Raw genomic sequence first — 27,302 nt, 5'->3', positions numbered from 1 at the left:
TAGACACAGGAGGGATTATCCGGCCCACTCTCCGCTGCACTCCCAGTTTGCAACCCAGAGCGCACATAGAGCGGGTGCCCAGCATACACGGGACTGATAAATGTGCCAGAGGCCCACCTGGTTCCGGAAGATCAAGGCCACCACGCCACCAACGAGCTCAATTATGAGGCAAATCCCAAGGATGTACATGAACTGAAAAACAAAGTTCAGTGAGTCACCGAGAGTGGAAGGGGAAGTGCCATCTGCTCCAAGGTCAAGCACAGTAAGAAAAATCATCTTGTCAGAGCTCTTAAGGGCTCCTGGGCTTTCACCCCTTCCCCCTGTGAGGACACAGGATGTGGACAGACATTCCCGGGAAAGCCCGGCGCTGGAGCCTGTGATCAGGAAGAGTGACTCAGCTGTCCCAGCCAGACTGTTACTGAGGTTTGTCCCAGAAGCCCTCAGTGGGGTCTGGGTGAAAGAACACAATCCCCTCCCCCAACCCCACACCTTGAGCAGCCGCTGGTCCTCCTCTGGCTGACCCAGAGGGGACAGGCCTGTCTTGACAGGCAGGTTAGAGCAGCATTTCCAGCTCTGCCAGCAAAGGCCCTGTAAAGTGACTTCCCAGACCCCAAGGGCAGATGAGGGGATGTCTCAGGCTGAGTATATACACCACTCTTTAGCACAGAAACAAGCATTGTCCAAACTAGTGTCAACAACTTCCAGCCTCAGGGAGCATCACTGAGACCACACTCATAGGGGCTTTTAGGGGCTTCCCGGGTGAGGGGAACAATGAGGTCAAACATACATGTGGGTGCAGAGTAAATAGATCTCCTATCCGGCACCCCCTGTGTTGAGAAGCCATCCCTCACCCCACAGTAAGGGGGCAAGGAGGCTGACCCCACCCCTGACCCCAGGGCAGGCACTTGGCCAAGCAGTCCCATCAAAGTCCTAGGATCTTGGCCAGAGTTACCAGGAAAGACTCCCCAGGACCCTGAGCTACAAGGACTGTTGGCCTAAGGCTGCTGGTGACCATCGCAAATTGAATCTGAGGACAGCACCTGGCATCCATCTGGGAGGCGGCAAGAGAGACAACCCAAGGGCATCAGCTAAACCCCTAGACCTAGGGTGGGCTTGCTGGTTACATGAGCTAATGACTCACCACCAACAACTTTTCTTGGTTTTGCTTGCTCTCATCTGAGAGTACCTTCTCCCACTTCCAATAGTCCAGACTAACATGGGGTTTAAGAACAGTCTTTGAATCAGCCTTTCTAAGCAGAAGTGGAGGAGGCTGAGCCCTCTTGGGCCAAGATGGACAGGCTGACCCATGAAACCCTACAGTCAGGCTGGTTTGAGGCAAGGACTGATTAACTGGGCTGCCCGAGGGCAGCCTCGGGTGGTCTCCCAGCTCTCCCAAGGACTCCAAGGATCACACCCCCTGCCCCACCAGTTGATGGATGCCTGGGGCTGACTCACCGCTTGGAGGAGACACAGGTTGTCGCGGAGGGAAGCCAGGACGCCGATGAAGGACACGATGAACATGACAACCCCCAGGAGGATGAGGATGATGGCTGGGGCCAGAAAGGCGCTCTCCAGGGTTTTGTATTTCTGCCTCTCGACCTCTGCATAGATCCCCACAGACAGGACCAGGCCCCCGATCAGCTGCAGCAAGAAAATAAGGAGTGAGAGAGGAGAAGGACTGCAGTTGCTTGATTCTCCTACAAAGGATTCAAGGGAGGGTTCTGGCACCTGCCGTTGGAGGGGTCACCCCAGGTCACCGGATGTGCGGCCACCTGTTATGGGCTGAACTGTGTTCCCAAAATTCACAAGCTGAAGTCCTAACCCCCAGAACCTCAGAATGGGACTGTACTCGGAAACTGAGGCTTAAAAGAGGCAATGAAGTTAAAATGAGGTCTTACGACTCGGGTTGAATCCGCTATGAATGTTGTCCTTCTAAGAGGAGATTAGGACACGGACACACCGAGAGAAGACCACGTGAAGACGCACAGAGAAGACAGGCATTGGCAAAGCCAGAGAGAGGGGCTCAGAGAAAACCAACTCTGCCCACACCTTCATCTTGGACATCCAGCCTCCAGAACTGAGAGGAAATAAACCTCTGTTGCTTAAGCCGCCCAGTCTGTGGTACTCTATCATGGCAGCCCTAGTAAATTAACACAGACCCTATTTGGAAATGCTGCTTTGGTGGGAAGTACTGGTGAGTCAGGGGAAATTCCACTGGCTAGAGGATCAGAGAACCTGGGCCGCAGTCCCAGCTCTGCCACTTGCTAACCCTGGGCTTTGGACAAGCATTGGACCACACGAGTCTATGTTCTCATCTGAAAAATGGGTATGAAGACTATCATTTCTGCCCTGTTCACCCAAGGGTTTTTGCAAGGCTTTAGTGAGATAAGGACAGTGGAAACACTACGAGCCTGACAGCATGGGGCCCTGGGGTGTGTATTACACAAGCAGAACACCGAAGGAAATTTCAGACCTGCTCAGGGGGACGGGCATTGCACTCAGCACCATACACGCGGGATTTATCTTCAGCATGATCATCAGGAAAACTGAAAGTTGGAGCAGGAGGGATTTTGAAGAGATTTTTAAGTCAAATTCCTCCTCATCAATTTTCCTAACAGTGGAAAGGTGACCACTGTAACTCCCCATCAGGAAAAATGAGGCAAAAAAGTTCTTGGAGGACCCCTTCCTGCTTTCAGCCGGAAAAGTCTCATACTAAATCTTCAGGGAGCCCTATCGGCGGATGTCACCCCAAACTCTCAGACATGTCTGGGACTGCATTGCCCCATGGCCCTGAGATTCACAATAGTGTTCTAACTGGCCCCCTTCAGCCTGTTCTTCCTACCAGAGTGACCAAGCAAGATCTAATCAGGACAAGCTGGTTCCCTGTGCCCTGAGAGTAAAAGCCACAACCCTAATCACAGTCCAGACAGCCTGTCTGAGCTCACTTCTCGCTGCCCCCACTTCCTCGCTCTGCTTTACCTGCACCGGGCCCCTCGCTGCCGGCCAAACACACGGAGTCTGCCAGCTCAGGGCCTTTGCACAGGCTGTTCCCACTGCCTGGAATGCTCTTTCTCCTGATCTCCAAACGGCACTATGGCTCCCTCCCTCACCTCCTTCTCATCTTTGCTCACTTCTCAGCTGCTCAGTGAGGCCTTTGGGGTCCTCTTGTTTAAACACAGAAAATTCTCTCCCTGAAACTCTCAATCCCAATTTCCTGATTTATTTTTCCTTTGCACTGACAAGTATTAAACATTCTACATTTTTTGTTTTCTTTTTTAACTGTTTGTCTTCCCCACAAGAACATAAGCTCCATGCTAGGAGGAATTTTTCAACTGTTTAAGGCATCCCCAGCACCAGAACAGCCCTGACATTCAGGAAGCACAACAGGCATTTACAATCAATGTCTGTTGGACAGATGCAAGCCAGGCTTCCCAATAGATCCCCGCTTGGGTTTGAGTCCAATGCTGTCTACCCAGCATTCTGTCTGTCCAGTCATTCTGGCATTCCAGGCCACACATTCCCAAGAGCAGATACATTGGACCTCTCCACAGAGCGGGAGGCAGTGTGGGAGAGGAGTCAGAAGCCATGGTGCTGTCAGTGAAGGTCTAAGTAAAGGAAATGAGGGATAATACAGACAAGACATAGACAAGATATGCCATGAGCACAGCTACCCTAGAGTCAACATCCGGAACACCAAGGAGGTGGTGGCTCCTCCAGTTACTCCTGGTCTACCTCCACCTTAAAATGGCTATTATACAATGTGCCCTCAGAGTAGATCTCCTCAACGGCCTTCTAAAGAGCGCCAAGACCGTTCTGGGTAAAGGGAAGTGCCTGCTTCCCCTAAACTCTGCAAGTGGCAAGGATGCCAAAAGTCAAACAGACCAAGCTTATTTGGAAACATCGGGTAACAGAGGGTTACCGGGAAGCCATCTCCTCCAGTCCAGGGCTCTGCTGTATGTCACTGCTAAGTGCCATTCCCCTTAGTTTGAAAGGATAATCTGGGATTACTGATACCTACTCCCCAGGTCTAAAAGGAATGCCTTCCCAGCACACACAGGCCAAGAGGTGCTAAAGGCATTGACGAACTTGGCCGTGAACTGCTTATTAACAAGTTGGCCATGTCGGGAAAACCATGAGTGAAATGATGTCATCCAAATCACTCAGTTGGGTAAATTTTTAAATTTAAAAAGTTAGCACACACACACACACACAAGGCCCTCTATAGGAAAATGAGGACCACAGAAATAAAATCTACTTTTGATACAAAAATATTAACCAAAGTTATTTGGTCAGTTCATGCTCCAAAACCCAGGACATGGTGAAATCATTGTTCAAGGCCAGCCTAAGCCCTGCGGGTCCTCTGAGAACAAGGGCAAGCAGTTTTAGAGAGCCAAATCCTCCCCTTCCTTATTAGCACACTTACAAGGAATTACTCAACTCTAACCCTGAACCAGACACAGAACCCAGAGATCCTTCAGCCCTAGAGCCAGGGTTGACGGTTAAAGAAGAACCCCACATGATCAGAGCCCCGGCAGGGCATGCAATCAAAATGCAAGGACGCAGTGTGCTTCGGGCAACAGAAGTGGTGTTTCATCCTCTATCTTGGTGAAAACTGTAATTTGCATGTTGTCACTGAACCAACAAGATAACACCTTAATATTTTCAGGATTGATCCCACATACTTTCGAGACTTCTGTGTTTCAGGTTTTTTGTTTGTTTGTTTAGATATAAAAGCTCTTCTTGGGCAGGATGGACATCTAACCACCATCCTAGGCTGCCCCCCCCCTTCCCATCTGATGCTATGCTTCTGGGTTCAGGTACCCTGCTTTGGAAACCATCCCCAAAACACCAAGTTGTTGTAGGCCTGCATTCTGAGCAGAATTGACCCCAGCCCTCTTTGTAAAGGCAGTCAGTGGCTTCTTCTATTTTTATAAGCTCCCCAGAGCCCCGGGACCCACTCCAGAACAGCCTTCCTGGCAGGAAACAAAACTTTCTTTGGTCTGATCTCCCTCCTGTTACAAAAGATCACATTTTCCTTGCGAGTCAGCCTTGCAACATTTCCAGACCACTAAAGCCATAGAAAGCTACCGCAGCAAATGCAGACCCAAACCTCTGGACTCCTGCACCACTGTGTACTGAGCCATCACAGGCTCATCTCTCCGGTCCAGCCAGGGGTGCTGCCACCTCAGTCCTTCCAGAAGCCACCGGGTAGCCCCTGAGGTGGCGCCACACACAGCACAAGCAGATCTAGGCTCCTTCTTCAAGGGTTCCAGGAGCAGCAGGCATGGGGAGAGGCTGACATACCCTTCCCAGGAACTTCATGATTTCCAAATGATATTTACATCTCCGAGAACATCAGTTTATGTTTCCCTGTGAGTATAAAATTAACTGTCAATGCCAGTGTGCAATCCCACCCCCTTTTCTCTGCTAATTATAGTCTCTCTTTGGGCACCCAGCCACTCAGCTCCAGCACAGGAAGCAAATGGCCCATTTGTCAAGCAGGACAGCTTCAGCTAAACTTGGCTGGGGGTGAGGGGCACATGGCCATGCCCATTTGGGGCCAGAGAAGGAAAGAACATGCTGCTGGCAGTCCATGGGCCAGGCTAAGAGCCCCAGATTTTGCCACAAGCCACGTGGCATCTTCAAAAGGCTGCATGGGAGCCTGTTGCCCACTGTGAACCAGGCCTGAAGTCCCCTCTGAGCCCTGCAGCCTGGGAACCGTCTTCCTCCTCTGCAAGCTGAGGCCCAGCTTTACGCTGCTGCTGGCAAGCACATGAGGCCTTCCAGCACCTGCACTGCCTCCTCCTTCAGGAAGCATCTGGTTCCGGCTGGCTCACCCCCAGCCGGGGCAGGTCTGCACTCAGAGGGGACACACAAGGCCTATCTTTACCCCCCAAGGCACATGCCAGGCACCTATTGTGTCCCAGACCCTGAGGGTCACAAGGGGTCACAAGACTATACATGGGCTAAGTCTGGAGGAAGACAGGTCGAGAGTCTTGAAATGATCTCTATGGCCTGATGGATGGGATTCAGGGATCTCTGAACTGGGGATGGAGAAAAGAGTCAACCTTTACTATCATTATCCTTCAACTGAAATGTTCCTGGCACACACAAAAAGAGGAAGAACCTCAGATCTAGGGGAAGCATGCTGAATCTCTCCCATGGGGAAGACTCTGGGAATTTGAACAAAACTGAGGGGGCGAAAGGAAATGTCAGAAAATCAGGATGAGCTTCCTGGAGGAGCCAGTGTTTTCTTGAAGCCTCCAATAACTGCTCCACATTGGAGCCACCTAAGGGGCACGCAAAGGCTGCAAGGCTCTATATGGCCCAAACAAAGCAGTTTTCTGAGGTTTGAGCTTAAAAGAATAAACTCCAAGGCCTGAGAGAGATTTTAAATAAGGTGGGGCTACAGGGCCCCTGCATCCAGCCAGGAAGCCCTGGACCTCATACCCACCAGCCCTTTGGTCCCAGACTGATCCTGCCTGGCCCAGGGCCGAGCCCACCCTGCAGGAGTGTGCTCCTGCTCAGCACACTCTACCAGCGTCTCTGCTGCACAGACTGGGGCTGGATGGAGGTGAGATAGGAGATGGGAGTTGGCATTCTGGGCCTTCATTCATTAGTTCAGTGGCTTTGGCCATGTCACTTTGCCTCTCTGAGCCTCACTTTTCACTTGTAAAATAGTAATGCCCGCTGCCATGTACAGAGTGATTACGCGGCACCAGCATCCTGCAAAGTGCCATACCAGCATCTCCCTGACTGTCACACACGCTGGCACGTCTAAGAAACAGCTAATTGCATTTAAAGACCAGACTCAGTGAGGTTAAGTGACACAGAGCTTATAAGAGGTGGAGTCAGGACGCACAGCCAAAACTTGTCTGCCTGCCACTAAATCTACCAGACGGGCCTTTCACTTTGATCTGGGAGAGAATGGGTCCCAAATGTCTCTGCAAAATACAAAGGTGCCGGTAGCAGAGCAGTGCTCCCAACAGAATCTTCTATGATGATGGTAACATCCAGTGTGGTTAGTCACTAGCCATATGGATCTACCAAGCTCTTGAAACATGGCTTGTGTGCCCGGAAAGCTGAATTTTTCATTTTGTTGTTATTGTTTAGTTGCTAAATCATGTCCAGCTCTTTTGTGACCCCACGGACTATAGCCTCCCAGGCTCCTCCGTTCATGAGATTTTTCAGGCAAGAATACTGGAGTGGATTGCCATTTCCTTCTCCAGGAGATCTTCCCAACCCCGGGACTGAACCTGTGTCTCCTGCATTGGCAGGCAGATTCTTTACCACTGAGTCACCAGGGAAGCCCAGATTTTTCATTTTACTTCATTGAAGACAGTTTAGATGTGACAGGGGTAGCTGGTGGTCACTGTGCTGGACAGCACAGCTCCAGAGCAGTTCTCCTTGGATGCTGCCCCTTACCATTCCTGCCTTGCTCCTTTCTGATGTAGAGACCATCCTTATCTAAGAGTCATGTGCCCTAATCACCCTACCACTAGGAAGTTTATATTCACTGACTTGCATCCAAGAGAAAGCAATCTCTTCTCTCACTTTCCCCAAGAAAGCTCAGCTCCTGCCACCCCACTTCTCTTGCCACTACGAAAAGCAGGACAGACCAGATCCAGAGCTCCCAACCCAAACTGATCTAGGGCTCATTCTGTCTCCCAGAAGGGTGCCAGACCCACCTCCAGAATGACAGGGCAGTATTCTAAGCTCTGGGGCCCTGGACGTGGTGCCATTGACCGGGCCCCAGCGCTAAATTCAGGCAGTCTGTGCGGGAGGAACAGGGCTCCTCTCAAGCCCAAGGCAAAGCCAGCCCTGGAGGAAGCAGCAGCAGACTACTCCTGCCAGCAGAAGAGCCGGCCCCTGGTCTTTGTCACCGATACTCTGCTGTCAACTCTGCCTTGACCCTGAACTTCTTCTTAAAACACAAAACAAAACAAAAAAAACCTTGACATCCATGCAGAGAACTTGCTTAACTGCAACCCTTGGTCCATGACATTTTCTGACAATCTGCTTTTGTTTAGAATGTAACAGGTACCACTTATTAACTAGTCCTCCTGTCCCCATGGATCTGCTACAACTCTGCTGTCTTACACTGAGGTTCTACGCATGCCTAGGTCTCTTTCTGGCTCCCAGTCTCTCCCATCAGTCAGTCTGTCTCTAAACAAACCTCCCTTCCATAGTGACTACAGTTTTATAATATCACTGTGGCATCTGCAAGCCCACGCCCCTCCTTCCTGCCTTCTTCTGAAGCGTCCTGGATATTCTTAGACCTTGACTCTTGTGTATGTATTTTAGAATCATCTTATCAACTTCCTTGAAAAAAATCTCCTGAGGTTTGACTGGAATCACATTGAATCTATAGATTCCTTCGGAGAAAATCGACACCTTTACCAGGTTTTCCTGCCCATAGGCATGGTTTATTCCTTCTTTATTTATATCATCTTTATTATGACCTCTCTAACAACAGTGGTCTCCACTGCCCTCAAGCTTTCCCATAGCTGTCTAGACAGATTCGGGGAGAAACTTCCTGAAGTATTTCCCAGGCCTGCCTCTCCAGCTCGGCCCGGGGTGGGAAACATGGCCTTCTCTCTAAGAAGCAAAGTGGACATAACACCCTGCTTTGCTACCCTCTTATCACCAACAGTTACAAACACTCCATCCTGCATGATAAATTAGGAGTCTGGGATTAACATATACACATTTGTGCATGTGTGCACATGCTGAGTTACTTCAGTCATGTCCAGCTCTTTGCAACTCTATGGATCGCAGCCCACCAGGCTCCTCTGTCCATGGGATTCTCCAGGAACTGGAGAATCTGGACACTGGAGTGGGCTGCCATGCCCTCCTCTAGGGGACCTTCCTGACCCAGGAATTGAACCTGTGTCTCTCACGTCTCCTGCATTGGCAGGAGGGTTCTTTACCAGAAGCGTCTGTGGGAAGCCTGCATATACACATTACTATATGAAAAATAATCAACATGGACTCACTATAGCACAGGGAACTCTACTCAATATTCTTAAATAACTTATAATGGAAAAGAATCTGAAAAAGAATGAATATCACTGAATCACTTTGCTGTACACCTGAAACTAACACAACACTGTAAATCAACTATACTCTGATATAAAATAAAAATTAAAAAGATAAAAGACCCACACACATATCTGTTCTCTGTATTGTGAAGTTTTTTTTTGAGGTCTGCCTTGTCACTTTCTCTCTCTAAATGATCTTCCACATTCCTATAATAATAATAAAAAAAAAGACTAATAATAATAAAGACTAATAATAAAAAAGACTAATAATAATAAAAAACAAGCACGCAGCACATTCCAGGCTGTGAAAGAGCTATGCTGGGAGGTTTGCAAGCCCCAACTACTCAACCTAGCAGGAGCAGAGTGGAATGTCTAATCACAAACAAATGAAGCACTGGAGGTTAAGATCTGATGGAGGCCGGACTCTGAGAAGCGTTCAGGGGCAGGCAGACGGGGAATGGTATAACAAACAGCTGGGGAAAATATTCTGAAACAAGAGGCCTGGCAGTGTCTTCCTCCTGGGAAATGAGAGCAGGTCCATTGGAGCTGAGCCTGCACAGGAGTTTGACTTCACACTACTGGACGTTCCACCAACACAGGAACCAGCCGCCAGATCTACCGGAGGAATGAATCTGAGAAACGCTATTGCGTTAGATGCCTATAAACCCAAAGAAGAAGCTAATGATCCCGCTCCAGAGTACTCTGAGGCTTCAGGATAAAATGACTTACAGTCCTGAAAACTCGCATTAAAAAGAGAATCGAGGTGCTCAGAAAGAGAGGTGTCTTATGTTATCAAGACCTGAGGCAGGTAAACCTAATTCATTATGGTGAATAAGAGCAGATTTCCCAGAGGAACCTCCATTTAAAAATAATACTAACAAGATGACTTATCTGGTTAATCTGAAAACAGAAACAGCCAAGGGGCAAAGGAGAGCCAAGAACACATCACCTCTACCCAACATACACTTCTCCCTGGTTTTTCTTTTCCCTGCCCTCTCTGGATCCCCCTCCTCTCCACTGTCCACAGGTCAGCACCAGGAAAGTCAGACCCACCTCCCGGCGCTGTATTACCATGGCACCTGGGTGATAATCTCCCCAGGTCTCAGCCCAGGTACAGTGCCTCCTGCTGGGGTACACTCAGGAGTACATTCTGTGCCAAACCACTGCTGGTCCCCATTCCTTTGTCCTCTGTCCCACATGGCTCAGGCTCCTCGCTCATAGCTGCAGGCCGCTGGCAGGAGTGACTAAGATGGCCCAAGTCTCCCCTTTACTCAGACATTTTAAAAGCAGCCACAGGCTCACAGAAGTGACAAGTGGACTTTGTCCTCAACAATGGCCTCCAGTTCAGGTCCCAGAATCCACACCTGCCCACCAGGAACTGGGCCAGGAATTCCCCATTCTTCCCTGAGACAGCACAGGATTTACCCCTGGGGACCCAAAGGTCCCCCACTTCAAAGGCTTATGACTCCAAAGAGGTCAAAGGGAAAAAGAGGCAGCATCATACATTACAAGGAGCGCTGAGGGTTGGGGGAGGGGGATGAGAGGGGAGGCCTGAACTTTAATCCCAATTCTGTCACTAATTCCCATGTGACCTTGGGCAAGCCCCTTCCCCTCTCTGGGCCTCAATTTCCCTGCTCAAAAAGGGAGGTGTTTGGCCACAAGCCCTAGGATCCCTTCATTGCTCCAGGAAACCCATGCCCAGACAGCCCTCGCAAGAACCCCAGCCATCGGCAGACCATGGTGGTCCAAAGTCTTTTCCGCTACTGAGTCCTTCTCCATGGGTCCGCCCTTGCTTTCCCACCTGGCCAGGAGATGCCACACTTCTGCATGAGTAGGTCCTACAGAGAACAGAGATATCCTTCCCACTCCAGCCTGATCAAGGCGTACGACTCCGGCACTGCCTCCCACAGCAGCCACGGAAAGGAGACCAGCTGTTTTTGGAAATAACAGAAATGAGAGGGGCTAACACCTGTCCTCCAAAGTTCAGCTCAAAGACTCCTCCCCTGGGAAGCCTTCCTGGATCACTCCAGCCATAGAGATCTCTCTCCACTTATGATCACCTATGAAATCACCAATGGGAAGCCCTCATTGTTCTGTTATTTCCAGTACTAACTATGCCCATTGAACAAATTATTCCAGCTATTTACTACCTACTGCATACAGGGCGTGGTAGCAGGACCCAGCAACACACCTAGCACACCATCTTTGACTTCAACAACCTCACAGTCTGCATATATAATGCAAATGCATTAGTCCCAGAAGTCCACAGGAAGTTTAGCTTAGCTCCCAGACCATGTTATCCCCACAGAAGCCATATGAAAAGTGATTAGAGCTCAAGCCAGTTCACAATGGCCCAATGAACCACAGTGCCCCTGAAACAAGATACCATGCAAAAGTTCCCAGCACCCAGTAGGTGCTCAGTAAATGTTACTTCTGAGTGAAGATGAAGCACTGTTCTCACCCTGACATTTCAAGACTCAAATCAGATGCCAGAAACCATGCCCCCTTTAGAGGCACTTTTGTCCAAGGGTAAATCAGAAGAAAGGGAGCCCCAATTCTGAATTCCAAGGCATCACTCACTGATTCAATACATATTTTAGAAAGTGCCTAGTATGTACCAGGCACTGGACATAAAAAGGTAAGATCTAGTTTCTGCCCTCAAGAAGCTCAGTCTGGTAAGACATAGCTGTATACCAACAAATGCAACAGAAATGGGGAACACTGAGGGAGAGGTAACTGAGTGTGCAGAAGAGCTAGATGGGAGGAGACACTAAATCACGGGCAATACCAGTGAGATCAAGGAAGGTCTCCTGGGAGAGGTGAGTGTGAACTGAGTTCCATTTGATGAATGTAATGGACAAGCAAGAATTTCTGAAATGGATAAGGAATTTTAGATGCCCATGAAGGTGCCACGAGGAAAGCAGGTCAGCATAGTTAGAACCGAGAAGAGGCAGACAGGAGATGGAGGAAGAGCTCAGGAGCCAGACCACCATGGCAAAGTCTCTCAGCCTAAACCAAAAAGTTCATTCATTTCTTTGATCTCTCTTTACTGACAGGTTGTGTAGGCCAGTGATTCTCTAAGTTTTTGGTCTCAGGATTCATTTTTACTCTTAAAAACTTCTGAGGACCCTAGAGTTTCTGTTTTGGGGGATTATATCTATCGATCATTTACTATATAAGAAATTAAAAGACCTATTTTAAATATTTATTAACTAATTTAGAAATAACAGTAATAGATTTACATGTTAACATAAATAGCATATTTTTTGTTAAAAATTTTCCCAAAAAATTGCGAGAGGAAGGGTGGCATGCGCTTTACATTTTTGCAAATGTAAATATCTGGCTGATGAGAAGAGCTGTAAGATTCTTGAAGCTGCTCCTCACTCAATTTGCTGCCACATCACCATCATATGTCCTTGAAATTCCCCTGGGCAATCCTGAGAGGATGACAGCAGGAAAGCAAATAGCATCCTAGTATTACCACGAAAATGATTTTGACTTCACAGATCCCCTGAAAAGGCTCCACCCACCAAGGATTCCTGGAGCACACTTTGGGAGCAGCTGTTAAGAACAGGGTGCGGAGGGCTTCCCTGGTGGTCCAGTGGTTAAGACTTCATCTTCCAATGCAGGGGGTGTGAGGGTGTGGGCTCGAGCCCTGGTTGAGGAGCTAAGATCCCATATGCCTCTTGGCCAAAAAAACCAAAACATAAGACAGAAGCAATACTGTAACAAATTTAATTAAGACTTTAAAAATGCTCCACATCAAGAAAAAAAAAAGGAGTGGAGTGCAGGATGGGGACTTGGGCCAGCTAGCAGTTAACCAACCAAACACAAAAGTCTCAGCTATGGGGGAGCTCATGTTCCAGTTGGGGAGAAATAAATAAATAAAAAAGTATATGGTATGTCTTGGTTATGAGGGCTATGAAGACAGAAACAGGAAAGGAGGCCAGGAAGGCTGATGGAGGGGGCTGGCATTTTCAATACCACAGCCAGGGGGAGTGATATTGGAGTGAAGACGTGAAGGGGTAGGGGGCTCTCTAAGATCCACACGGATACACAGGTGAACATCCAGGCAGCTACCAAGACCTTGGAATGTGCCCATGTGTTCAGAGAATAGCTGCTTCAGCCCGATCGTGGGGACAGCGGAGGGGAGGAGGTGAGAGGGCAGGGGTGTGGGCTGCAGAGCAGGCGGAACCTTTGAAGCTATTGAGAGGACTCTGACTTTTGCTCTGAGTGGGCGAGAGGCACTCCAAGTTTGCAGAGGAGTGATCTGATCTGACTTTGATTTTTAAATGAGTTACTCTGAAACTGCTGTGCTGAGAACTGGGGGATGGAGATATGGAATCGGAATGGTCAGGAATCTACTGCGGCAACCTAGGTGATGGTGGCCTGGACCAGGACGGGCATGTGCAGGTAGCAAGGAGCAGGCAGACTGGACATATTCTGAAGGAAGATCACTGACATAATTTAAGCAGGGAGTCCCATGCTCAGATTTGCTTTCAAAAGTTATTTGGTAGACAGAATATTCACACAGCCTCAGATGTCACCCACAGCTTAGGCATTCGTTATCACGGGGAAATGCATGCTTGCAATGGAGAGAGCTGGGGGTCCAGCCTGGCATGGAGAGCAGCTGAGTGGCTGAGCATCACACCTCCTATACCTCCCACACACTCTGTGCAGAACTCATACGGGAAATTTATATTGTTGTTTTTCAGTCACTAAGTCACGTTTGACTCTTTGTGACCCCAGGGATTGCAGCACACCAGGTTTCCCTGTCCTTCACTATCTCCCGAAGTTTCCTCAAACTCATGTCCATTGAGTCAGTGATGCCATCCAACCATCTCATTTTCTGTTCCTCCTTTCCCCTCCTGCCCTTAATCTTTCCCAGCATCAGGGTCTTTTCCAATGAGTCAGCTCTTCACATCAAGTGGCCAAAGTATTGGAGCTTCAGCTTCAGCATCAGTCCTTCCAAAGAGTATTCAGGGTTGATTTCCTTTATGATTGACTGGTTTGATCTCCTTGCTACCCAGGGGACTCTCAAGAGTCTTCTCCAGCACCACAGTTCGAAATGTATGGCCTGAACCTAATTACCAGATCATAAAGTAAATCCAGAATGCTGATGTTCTACAGAACAAGGGCCTGGAGGCTTCAAAGGAATCAAAAGCAGTGAAGAGAGTCTAGGTTAGGGGAGATGAAAGAGACACATCACAGCCAAAACATGTGGACCTAGATTGGGTAAAATATTCACTACAAAAGACATTTGGTGAACAAGGAGGGAAATCTGGATATGGACGGCAAAGATGGTCTATCTAATGGTAATTTGTTTTTAGATGGACAATGGCAGCATGTGGAAAAATGCCCCTTTTGGAAAGCTGCTTGCTGGGGTATGTAAAGCTGTGGTCACAAAAGCTGCAGTCAAAAAAACAAAACAAAACAAAAAAAAAACAAGTATTGAGAGAGAAGGGGGGAGAAAGATAGGGAGAGAGAGATTAAAACAAGATGCTAATAATAACATACAGGTATTCTTTGAATTCCTCTTTCAAATTTTCTATGGGTTTCAATTTTTTTTTTCAAAATTCATTTCCCTGTCACGGCTAATTAGGTACTATTGATTTAGTGCTTTCCATCTTACACAGGAGGCTTCTCCCACTCCACCCCAACCAGACCCCAAGCAGCCAAGCCACGGAACAAAGAGGCTGTCCACCCCACACATCCATACACGCTGGTTATCTGCAAACAGAGCATCTATGGGGTGTCCCTGCAGACTGCAGGCAGCCAGACCCGGGTCTCACAGCTCTTCAGAACACCGCTCCACAGCACCTGGCACAGGACCCAGCACGTGCCACTGTTGATTGGGGCGGGGGTGAGGGGATGGGACTCAGGGAGTCCGGTGTCTAGGCTCCAGCCACTGAGCAGTTCTCCTTCCAACAGGAAGAGGCAGGAAGAGGGCTCGTGCAGGCAGAGCTGGCAGATCCACATGGATATCCAGGCCTAGCAAGCCTCTCCCTCTCCACTTTCTTTCTTTTAAAAAAAATATTTATTTATTTGGCTGTACTGGGTCTTAGTTGTGGCACTCAGGATCGTCGATCTTCATTGCGTCGAGCAGGATCTTTAGGTGTGGCATTCAAACTCAATTGCAGCATGTGGGATCGAGTTTCCTGACCAGGGATTGAACCCAGGCTCCCTGCTTTGGGAACTCGGAGTCTTAGCCACCAGATCACCAGGGAGGCCCCTCCTTCTCCACTTTCTGAATTTCCCTAAGCCAGGCCCTAGTAGTTCTTGGTGGATTAGGCAAATGTGGGCAAGTAGCACATGATCATCTTCCCTGGGACTCCAGAATCTATATCATTCAGGGCCTCAGAGATCACCTCTTGTGTTTCAGATGCACTGGGACCTTTTTTGTCAAAATGAGATCCAATGTAATGCTAGATCCTGATTATTTTTTCTAATGCACTGTGAGAAACATCTTAAGGACAACTAGCGAAGTTTTCACATGGACTTGTTTTTTTATTAGGCATGATGATGGTGTTGTGGCCATATCCAAGGACATTTTTTTTAAAGGAGATGCATCCTGGATATCTGGGGTGAACTGTCTGCAACTTATTCTGACATTGCCACATGTGTAAAATCATTGATTCTGGCTAGTGGTCATGCAAGATAGATAGAGAAACAGTGGAAACGGTGTCAGATTTTGTTTTTTTGGGCTCCAAAATCATTGCAGATGGTGACTGCAGCCATGAAATTAAAAGACACTTACTCCTTGGAAGGAAAGTTATGACCAACCTAAATAGCATATTCATAAGCAGAGACATTACTTTGCCAACAAAGGTCTGTCTAGTCAAGGCTATGGTTTTTCCTGTGGTCATGTATGGATGTGAGAGTTGGACTGTGAAGAAAGCTGAGCTTTGAAGAATTGATGCTTTTGAAGTGTGGTGTTGGAGAAGACTCTTGAGAGTCCCCTGGACTGCAAGGAGATCCAACCAGTCCATTCTGAAGGAGATCAGCCCTGGGATTTCTTTGGAAGGAATGATGCTAAAGCTGAAACTCCAGTACTTTGGCCACCTCATGCGAAGAGTTGACTCATTGGAAAAGACTCTGATGTTGGGAGGGATTGAGGGCAGAAGGAGAAGGGGATAACAGAGGATGAGATGGCTGGATGGCATCACTGACTCAATGGATATGAGTCTGGGTGAACTCTGGGGGTTGGTGATGGACAGGGAGGCCTGGAGTGCTGCAAGTCATGGGGTTGCAAAGAGTCAGACACGACTGAGCGACTGAACTGACTGAACTGAGTGGGCATATATCGGAGAAGGCAATGGCAACCCACTTCAGTACTCTTGCCTGGAAAGTCCCATGGATGGAGGAGCCTGGTGGGCTGCAGTCCATGGGGTTGCGAAGAGTCGGACACGACCGAGTGACTTCCCTTTCACTTTTCACTTTCCTGCATTGGAGAAGGAAATGGCAACCCACTCCAGTGTTCTTGCCTGGAGAATCCCAGGGACAGGGGAGCCTGGTGGGCTGCCGTCTATGGGGTCACACAGAGTCAGACACGACTGAAGAGACTTAGCAGCAGCAGCAGTTGGGCATATATGGCTTCCGTGTACCTCAGCTGGTAAAGAATCTGCCTGCAATGCAGAAGATCTGCGTTCAATCCCTGGGTCAGGAAGATCCGCTGGAGAAGGAAATGGCAACCCACTCCAGTATTCTTGCCTGGAGAATCTCACGGACAGAGGAGCCTGGCAGGTTGGTCCACGGGGCCCCAAAGAGTCAGACACGACTGAGTGACTAAGCATAGCACAGCAAAGCAGGCATATGGGTATTCACTATCATTCTTTCACCTTTTTTATGTTTAAAAAATTTTTTTACAATAAAAATATTGAAGCGGCAAGCAAGGTCCAAGTTCCATTTCTTCTAAGAGAAGATCTGTTCACAGTCTGAGTCTCCCTTTGGCCTGGGAGGTCTCAGTGGCCACAGCCAGGGGCTGGCTCAACGAGGGCTCAGGGCCCGCAGCCTCCTCTGGCCTGGAATTAATGCCCTCACCAGATGTTCCACTAACTGCCAACCAGGACTAAATACTGGCTGTGATGGGAACCTGCCTATTACCCATCCAGCAAGAACACAGGAAAACAGCACCCGGGGCTGTGGGACATGCTCCTCCCTATGCTTGGGGGAAAAGCCTGGAGGAAGGGACAGAGAGGGTCCCTCGTCACCTTCCATTGCATCCTTCTCTGCTTTAAGGAAGTTAGGAACAGAGAAGATGCACATGGGAAACCAACAATACGAGGTCAGCCGGTGCCAGCCATGGGAGGAGGTAAAGGCCATGTGAACTGCGCTCCCTGAGGCTGGGCTGGTGGGACTGGCAAAGAGCATGTGCCAGCTGAGCCCACTTAGGAGCTGTGTGACCTTGGATAGACCACTTTCCTCTTGGAGAGTCAGCTGACTCTGCTGCTAAATAGGAATGACGTGTGTGTATGCACACGCTGTCACGTCTGACTCTTTGTGACCCCATGGACTGTAGCCCCCAGGCTTCTCTGTCCATGGGGATTCTTCAGACAAGAATACTGGAGTGCACTGCCATGCCCTCCTCCAGGAGATCTTCCCAACCCAGGGATCAAACCCAGGTCTCCCGCATTACAGGTGGATTCTTTACCGTTTGAGCCACCAGGGAAGCCCAGGAATACTGGAATGGGTAGCTTATCCAGGGGAACTTCCCCACCCAGGAATTGAACCAGGGTCTCCTGCCTTGCAGGCAGATTCTTTACCAGCTGAGCTACTAGGGAAGCCCTCTTTACCACTAGTGCCACTCCAAAAGGAATGATAATACCTGTCTAACAGTCACTCAAAGGACTCAGCGAGAAGCGGAAGTTCCTTTGTCAAGTGCTGTAACACATAATGAGAATCCCCATTCTTTCTTTAAGGTTCAGCAGATACAAAGACTAGTAAGTGCCTACACCTGATTGGGAAATGCCACAATTTTTCTTTAAATTGACTGACTTTTCTTACTAAGATAAGTACGGTCCTGACCTAACCTAATCTACATCTATGAAATCATAAATCTGAGGTACTAATTATTTTCTTTAATACACATTACACCTAATACACACGTATTAAATTTTAAAATGTCCCTCCAAGAAGCACCTAAAATCACTGTGGACCACCAGCACTAAGGAGATGGTGCTGTTCCAGTCCCCTTCTCTTATTTGGCAGATGGCATCTGAGACCCAAAGAGAAGCAGTCACTCCCACAAGGTCACACAGCACATTAGCCTTCGATCAGCAGCTGTGACCCAGGCCTCCAGACTCCCAAAGCCAGTGCTCTCTCCATGGCAAGCTGCCTTTTCTCATTGGGAACAAAGAGTTCTCACACCCTGGCACATCCTCTCCTAAAAGAAAAATGTTTTAAAACCTGTTTCTGAAGGACAGTGATGTTTCTGAAGTCTCCATTTCTCCCTTCCTGTAGCTCCAGAGAGCCTACAGCCTGAAGGGGACTGGCCCAGGTGCCCGGGCCACTTCAGGGCTGCCCCTGCCCTTTCCACAGAGTGCGGCAGTCAACCCATCTCCCTGAGGAGCCCAGGGTCCCTGCCCCAGAAAGTCAGCCCCCACTCCAGTGCCCTTTCTCCTCTAGCAGCACCTTCGGGAGAATCTGACAGCCCCTGTATGCCTGCATGCATGTGTGCAAGCTAAGTTGTTTCAGTCGTGTCTGACTCTGTGCGACCCTATGGACTGTAGCCCACCAGGCTTCTCTGTCCATGGCATTCTCCAGGCAAGAATACTGGAATGGATTGCCATGCCTCCTCCGGAGGATCTTCCCGACCCAGGGATCGAACCCACGTCTCTTACACTGGCAGGCAGGTTCTTTACTACTAGTGCCACTTGGGAAGCCCCCAAGTACCTCCTGTATGCCTAGGAAATGTTAAATGAGTGACCAAAGAACAAACAACTCATCCCCAAACAGCCCACCTCCCTTAAAAGTGTTCTCCTCCTAAGGACAAATACCTGGGACAGGAAGGCATCGAGAAGTTTGCCAGAAGAGAGAGAGTAAGGCTTTGCATTTACTTGCAAGTTCCCTAACCTCTCTGAGCCTCTCTTTACCTCACTGTAGAATGGGGCAATAACCCTAAAACTGCTCTTAGGGTTGCTGGAGGATTAAAGGAAAGAATGTCTAGGAAACAATAGTCTAGCACATAGGAAGGGCTCATTCATTGTTAGCTTTTAAAAGACAAGAGTCTTCCCTGGCAATCCAGGGGTTAAGACTCCTCACTTCCACTGCAGGGGACACAGCTTCAATCCTTGGTCAGGGAACTTAAGATCCCACATGCCCAGTTAAAAGGTAAATTAATACTAGAAATGTAATTTGCTGCTAAGTCACTTCAGTCGTGTCCGACTCTGTGTGACCCCATAGACGGCAGCCCACGAGGCTCCCCCGTCCCTGGGATTCTCCAGGCAAGAACACTGGAGTGGGTTGCCATTTCCTTCTCCAATGCATGAAAGTGAAAAGTGAAAGGGAAGTTGCTCAGTCATGGCTGACTCTTTGCAACCCCATGGACTGCAGCCTACCAGGCTCCTCTGTTCATGGGATTTTCCAGGCAAGAGTACTGGAGTGGGTGGCCACTGCCTTCTCCAAGAAATGTAATTTAGTATATGATAAATATAATTAACACTACTGTATGTCATACGTGAAACTTTTTAAAGAGTAAGTCCTAAGCATTCTCATCACGAGGAAACATTTTTCTTTTTTATTTCTTTAATTTTATATCTATTGATATATAAGATGATAGTAACTAAAGTTACTGTGATAATCATTTCATGATTTAATTCAAACCACTATCAAATCATTATGTACACCTTAAACATATACAGTCCTGTTTGTCAATCATATCTCAATAAAGCTGGAATAAAAATTAAAAAGACAAAAGAGGAGGAAGCACAAGGCACAACAAGATTAGACAGAGGGCAGACAAGGGGGGTTTTCTAATTGCAAAGGGAAAGCTTAATTCTAAGTAAGGTGAGCACCAAAGGAGACTGCAGTGGAAAAGGAAGACAAAAACAGGGCCACTCCTGTCTCAGGACTGTGGGACCCTGAACAACTCCTGTCCTCGTCTTCTTTCTGCTCTGATGCTAAGCCTACCTCCTCTCCAGGATGGAAAGAGTCAAGTGGCTGCTTCCGCCCAGAACCCAAGTCTCCACTGCTGACTAAGCCTCCCCAAAAGCCTCCCCATCAGCAGGAGCCTCCTGGGAGCTGCTGGCCGGCTCCACCCCAATCACAGAACGTCTGCCGCTGTCCTGTGCACACTGCTAGGACGCAGTGAGTGCCAGCCTCTCAAGGGACAGGGACACGACTCGATCATCTGTCCCCCCACCCAGCATAGGGTCAGGCAAATAGAGCTCCCTCGTCAAAGGCTGAAGAGAAGCAGGTCAGAGGCATGTACAGAGTTCCCGCTGCCTGAGTTCTTCCTAGCTCTGCAGAGAAGGCCAGTCTGTGGCAGGTCACACATCAGGCCTCTGCAGCAGGTGCAGCAGCAGGCCCGTTTACAGGGGAGGACACCAATAATGCCAGCGAGAGAGGAAGTCACTGGGGTGAAATCACTAAGCAGTTCCCATTGTCCCCTCTGAATGGAGGTATTCGAACCAGAGGCACTTTCTGTGTGGTCTGGTCTCAGTTCCCTCTGCTCCGGAAGGAAGGTGTTCCTACACCAGATGCTCTCCATGGCCCTTCGAAGTTCGCCCAACTGGAACTCCACCACATCCTAAACGCCCCAAGGGATGGGTGACACTCCTGTTCTGAGAGGTTGTACGGGAACAGCAGGTGTTTCACAGCCCCACTCGGCAAGCAACTTAGATTTAACTATTTTCAGAATCAGAAGCCCTTCCTGAGAGCTAACTTGTACTCCCTTCCCATGCTTTAACCTCTTTCTATCAGGCTTTCCTCGCAGAGGAAAAACCCTTGAGAAATCAGTTGTAGAGCACAGCCTTCGATCTGCGTGGGCAGAGGCTGGAAAGGGGCGGGGCCTGCGTGGAGCCGGGCCGCTTGAGGGGCGGGGCTTCGTGAGGAGCGGGGGCCCAGGGGGGTGGGGCTATGGGCCTTCCACCTGGCCAGCCAGGCTCCTCCCCCCGCCCCACCCCTTCTCCGCATTCAGCACCTGCAGAAGGGAAAGGAATTTTCAAGGCCTTACTCAACTGGACCCCTCCCTAGCCAGACAACCCGGCGAAGCAGAAAGGGCTTGCACTGGTTCTCTGGGCTGCCACAGCAAATTACCACAAAGGGCTTAGAACAACAGAAACGCATTCTCTCAAAATTCTGGAGGCCAGAAGCCCGAAACCAAGGTGCGGCAGGGCCATGCCTCCTCCAGAGGGTCCAGGGGAATATCCTCTCTCACCTCTTCCAGCTTCTGTGGGTGACTCCAGGCATTCCTTGGCCTCTGCATTCACACGGCTTTCCCTTCGGCGTGTCTGTCTTCTCTTCTGCCTCAAAGCTCCCTCTGCCTTTCTCTTACAAGGATGCTTGTCATTTCAGTTTAAGCCACGTTCAGTCAATCCAGGGTGACTTCATCACAAGATTCTGAGCCCAATTATATCTGCAAAGATCCTTTTCCCAAATAAGGCCACATTCACAAGTTCTGCGACATGAACATATCTTTTATGTTGTTGTTGGGGGTAGGGGGGAGGGAACCATTCAACCCACTACAGAGCTCATGGTCAGAGTCAGAAGTCAAGTCCTCATCCTTCCACTAACTGGGCCATTACAGTGACCCCAAGCAGGTTCATCACAGCCATCTGAAACTCTGCTTCCCCTCCTTGCCACACCTCCCCTGTAGGGTCATTACTTTAGGTCACTGATACTCAGCAGATCACAGTCAGCCTTCCAACGCAATGCCGACAGATCAGCTGTTCTCAAACTGGAAACATAATTGAAGGGGAGAAATGATCACAGTTCACCCTCTAAGTGCATGAATCCCTGACTCAAGAAACTTCAAGTCTGGTTCTATAGAAACATCTTCAAGTTACAAAGTTAACTACAGAGAAGCATTACCTTTAAAGCAGATAAAGGGATGTTGTAAAGATAACAAAAGGAAAACAGAATTCTAGAACTATGGATACCCACCCACAACCAGATACATCTAGATCCCCAGAGAAGCCCAGCCTCCACACAGTCACCCACATGCCAAGGCTGGTGGTCTCTACAAACCTCCACCAGCCCCAACTGGGTGCTGCCAATACCCCCCACGCTGACAACTTGTCCATGCCTGCCTAGCATGCTCCCTCCACTTCCAGGACAGCTCCCTCCGAGCGAGCTTCCCCCAAACAGGCACACCGACTTCCCCAGCCCATAGACACTGTCCAGATGGTCAGCGAGGTTGGGAAAACGTTCAGCAAGTCAGTCAGGATTCAGCTAGTGAGAAAGTCAGCTTGGAAACCAGGCCACTCCACCAGAATCCCCTCACAGACACTACCATGAGCTGCAGATTTTACTCCAGTGGCTCCTTAGAATTGTCTGGGGAAGTTTAAAAATTATAGGTGCCTGGGCCCCAACCCAGACCCATGGAATCAGCTGTGAAGATGGATCTTAGACACATGTACTTGTGAAATCCGCGAGACGGAGGCCTCACAGATCCAATGGCCTAAAAGGTCCTGTTTTTTGACCTCAGGAAGTGACCCAGTCTCTAAATTCGTGCCAGCCTCGGAAGCCAGCACCCCACTCCACTCCAGCCAGGTACTTGGTCCCGGTCTGTGATGGGGCAGGCTGGAGGCTGCCCTCTGCCCACCACCAAGCACAATGCTCCTTTCTCTGGGCCCAGTGCCCACCTCTCAGTGGATGCACAGGAACTGACCGCAGCCCCCTGCACTGAACCCAATACAGCCCATCTTCTGGTAGGGATGGCAAACAGCACAGGGAGCCCTGTGACTTGTCCAAGGCCACCCGCCACATCTGGGAGGGGCTTTCCCGCAGGAAGGGGAGGGCTCTGAGAATGACCAGGCCAAGGCTGTCCTCCTTCTACCCTCTGGGCAAATATTTACTTCCCTGCAGACTAGGATGCAAATATCTCCATTAGTGAGAAAGTCTCCTTTGGAAAGAATTAAACAAAACACAACAGGTACAATTTTCACAGTGAAACAGCTCTGGTCTCAGGGTTGGAGGCAAACAGTGGGTTGTGTCAGTCATGTCTCCCTCCCTAGGCCTCAGTCCCCTCAGCTGTAAAGGGGGAAGAGTGTCCAGCTTACAGGGTTGTTCTGAGAACCCAGAGAAGTGAAGTGCAAGTTCAGTGATGTAAGTGCAAAGTGTAGGCTCCTCCCACCCTCCAGCCTCTCTGCCAACACCCAGCAAGCTGCCACCTAGCTCCCACCCAGTGATGCCACTTCTCCCAGCATCCACGCTGATGCTTATTACACAAGACACCCTGCTAAGAGCTCTGGAGGCATTGCCCACCCAAGCCTGGTTCTGTTCAAGGTACAAGGGTTACCTCATTTCCACAGACAAGAAACTGAGGCACAGAGTTGCTCGTGACTTGTCCACAGTCACTCAGTCATTCAGACCTGCTCCCCACCCATCAAACAAGAAGCGTGCACATTCTCCTAACGAGTTGCCTAGAGCTGGGCCTCCAGGCCTAGTTCCCCCAGGGGGTGTTTCTGACCTCAACAACCAGGCCCAAGGAGCATCCAATTCTGCAGTGATCCACCCTCCCCTCCTGAAACTCATCTCCACTCCTTTCAGCCTGGCCTCTGCACCCCTCCAGCCCAGATCCCACCTCCTGGAAGTCTCCCCAGGGCTCCTCTGCTCTCACGGCCAGACAGTCAGGCAGAAAACCACACACCATCTCCAGCTGGCCACTGCTGCCTGATTTCAGTTTCCATCTCCCTCGTGGGCTGACCTCTTCATCTTCTCTTCTCCTAATCTGCTCCTTGGTCTCTCCTCCTCTTGGCCTAGGCAAGAAGGCCCAGCCTGGAGCTGAACAGTGCCCCTGTTGACATCATCTGTCTGAAATTCTCTGGCAAGGGCAGACCCTGCCTCTAGGCTCCCAGAAGTGCTTCTCCCATCCCCTCTTCTCCCATCTGGGTGTTCTCAGCGCCTTCTAGTTAGGCTAGACTCACATGCTCAGCATATGGTGCAGAGCCTCTACTGGTACACCATTAAAGCCAGGGTAGGAAGGACCCAGCTCCTAGAAGAAGCCACACGTTCTCCCAAGGGGTCAGACTTTTCTACCCAAGGGCAAAGCCACAGCCATCTGCTCTAAGCAGGCAGAGCATCCCCAGCAGAAAGTAACCTCCACTGATAAGACAAGTTCCAGAATTATCACATCTAATGTCCCAGTTCCCTTGAGCTCTGTAAGGCTCCCCAGGTAAGTCTCCATCCCTCCGTGGACCAGGCCTATAGTGAGCTGGGAGCTTCCGCATCTCTCATCTTGCAGGATCCTCCCCACAGTATCCATAGATGAGTCATCTAGCAGGCTCAGGAGTCCGCTCTTTACCCAGAGTCACAGCAGAACCAGCACTTGATCCATGTCTCCAGATGGTACTGCCATGAAGTCCTGACAATGAAACCTCCCCCCTAGGTCACTCAGACCCCAGACTCCTCATATGACCAGACTCCCACCAGTCTCTCCTCCCATAATTTGGTCCTCTCAGGCTTCCTCATATGCTGCAACCATACTTGCCTACCTCAGGGCCTGTGCACTTACTGTCCTCTCCATCTGAGATATTCTCTGCAGGCCTTTGTGTGGCTGGCTCCTTCTCAGTCTTTGCATGCGTGTTCAGTTGCTCAGTCGTGTCCGATTCTTTGCGACCCTATGGACTGTAGCCCGCCAGGCTCCTCCGTTCATGGGATTTTCCAGCTAAGAATACTGGAGTGGGCTGCCATTTTTTCCTGCAGGGGATCTTCCCAACTCATGGATCAAACCCATGTCTTCTGCATCTCCAGCACTGGCAGGCTGATTCTTTACCACTGAACCACCTGGGAAGCCTCTCAGTCTTTGAGCCCCTCATAAAGTCTTTCCTTGACCACTCCATTTAAAGCAGGAAATTTCACCTTTCCCCACTTCCTCCCTAATTTGCTCCTTAACACCTATCACAGCTATGTGTATTTAGTGGTCTGTCTTCCAGACAAGTCTGTCTTGTTCACGGTTGTTTCCTGGTTAACTATCACTGTGCCTGGTATACACAGTAGGCATTAAATAACTATTTTGTTGACTGAATAAGCACACAAATGGTCCCCACCCTGGAGGGAATGGTGTGTCAAGACTGGACTCTCCTGCCTTCCATGAAGATGTCGATTTCAACCCACTCACATCCAGAGGTGCTCTCTGGGAAAGGTCTGTCTTTTCAATCCCCCATGCCCAGGCTTACCCAGAAGACATCTTTCCCCTGTATTTGGAGCCAGCTGCTCCAGAAATTTCATTATCAGTCCCTAGTCTGGTTGACTCTGAGTCCTACCCCAGGTCGGCATTGTGAGCCACCCAGAGAGAAGAGGCACTGGGCAGGGGGAAGGAGAAGGGCAGGCTGTTACTCCTGCTTCTCAAGAACAACCAACCGAAGGTAGCAGTGAGGTCCCAACCCAGTCCTGCAGCATAAACAACCCCTCTCTTACAGGAAAAGGTGGGTTTACCCACAGAAGCACAAAGAAACTTTCTTGGGGCTGAACTTGCTCATCTGGAAAATGAGGGCATTAGAAAATTCTCCAAACTCCTTCAGGGGCTGCCTTCTGGATTCTCTGAATTGTAAAGGTCCTGTGGCCCGGCTAGGGGAGGGGAGGGACCTCCCTGGGCCTGAGGCCTGAGCCCAGCCCCAGGCCATCTCTGGGCCCATGAGGCACGGTGACCACCTTCACTATGAAGGCTGCCTCACTTTCTGCTTAAGTTTCACTATTTTCTCTTTGAAATGCTTGCCTAGAACAAAAAGGAAATAGAACTTCCCAATCAAACACAGTAAAAAATATATATATATATATATCTACATGTATGTATAAGGAAGGGGCTTCCCAAGTGGTGTTAGTGGTAAAGAACCTGACTGCCAATGCAGGAGATATAAGAGACGGGGGTTCGATCCCTGGGTTGGGAAGATCCCCTGGAGGAGGGCATGGCAACCCACTCCACTATTCTTGCCTGGAGAATCCCATGGACGGAGGAGTCTGGCAGGCTACAGTCCATGGGGTTGCAAAGAGTCAGACACAACTGAAGTCACTTAGCACGCACGCCCAAATGTGTAATGAGATGTCCAAATGAGTATTTACCCCAATAATGGTTCTTTTGGTGATAGAATCGAAAGTGACTTTTATTTTCATCTCTGTGCTTACCTGAATTGCTTGGAATTCTTTTTCAACTATGTGCCACATATTATTTTTGCACAAACAAAGCTCTTTTTAAAACTTAAAAATTCCTGCTGTGCTCAAGAGGGAGGCCAGGTACCTAGCTCCTTCCAGAAATGCTGTTGTCCACTCATACCTGGAACCCTGACAAGTGGAGGGACCATCGGGGGATGGGGAAGGGGGATACCATTGCTGGTAAAGGTCACGGTGACCCCATGAAGAAACTGAAGTCGGGGGCTAAGTCCTGGTCTGGGTCTGTCATTAACTTGCTGTGGGGTTTCCAATCTTTGCTTCTCCTCTCCAGGCCTGTTTCCTTCTCAGTAAAATGAAAAGTTCACACTAGAGGTGGCTTCAAGGGCCCTTCTAATTCTCAGTCTATGGCTCTTGAGCACCAAGAAGAATAGAAAGGAAGGCAGGGAAAGAATGGCTAACTCTTAAGTAGCTGGTGTAGTGTTTATCATGTGGCAGGCATTGCTTTAAGCCCTTCCGATAATTAATCCATTTAAGGGTCTCAGGACTCTCAGGTAGGTTCTGGTATCACCCGTTTTTCAGATAAGATGACTGAGGCAGATGGAAGTTAATGCCTATGTCACTCAACCTGTAAGTGTCAGAGTCCAGATTTGAACCCAGATAGCTTGGTACAGAGTCCACACTCTTAACCATTAAACTTTGGGTAACAAGAACTATGGTAATGAGGCCCATCCTTGAAGGGACAAGAAAGACTTAATATTGCCTCCGGCATTTATAACCTCCACCACCTATCCACATCCACTTCCTTCCCGATTATCGACACCGCTCAGCCCTGACACCCTTACCCAACCGAAAACCCTACCTCATGTAAGGGGATAGGCTTGGTGCTTTTTGGACAGCCAGTGTCTCCATGATCAGTCCAGCCCACTTTGCAAATTCAAAGCGTCAGCAAACTCGACCACCGCTGGCTACACACCCAGTTTGGCCTCTGATCCG

The 27,302-nt window shown here is 49.3% G+C and overlaps 1 protein-coding gene across 3 annotated transcripts in view; it reads right to left on the bottom strand.

Moving 5' to 3' along the window:
• TSPAN15 (tetraspanin 15) overlaps positions 1-27,302 on the bottom strand; it is a 54,558-nt gene that overhangs the window by 21,334 nt on the left and 5,922 nt on the right. For all 3 annotated transcript variants that reach the window (XM_055534887.1, XM_055534888.1, XM_055534889.1), the window contains exons 2-3: positions 1,456-1,641; positions 118-192 (exon numbers count right to left, since the gene is read on the bottom strand). In XM_055534887.1, coding sequence (XP_055390862.1) covers positions 118-192; positions 1,456-1,641 — 261 coding nt within the window. The remainder of the gene's footprint in view (positions 1-117; positions 193-1,455; positions 1,642-27,302) is intronic.

This window comes from Bubalus kerabau, chromosome 1, assembly GCF_029407905.1.
Source record: "Bubalus kerabau isolate K-KA32 ecotype Philippines breed swamp buffalo chromosome 1, PCC_UOA_SB_1v2, whole genome shotgun sequence".
NCBI classification, from domain to species: Eukaryota; Metazoa; Chordata; class Mammalia; order Artiodactyla; family Bovidae; genus Bubalus; species Bubalus kerabau.
This window is presented reverse-complemented; position numbering and strand designations above follow the sequence as displayed.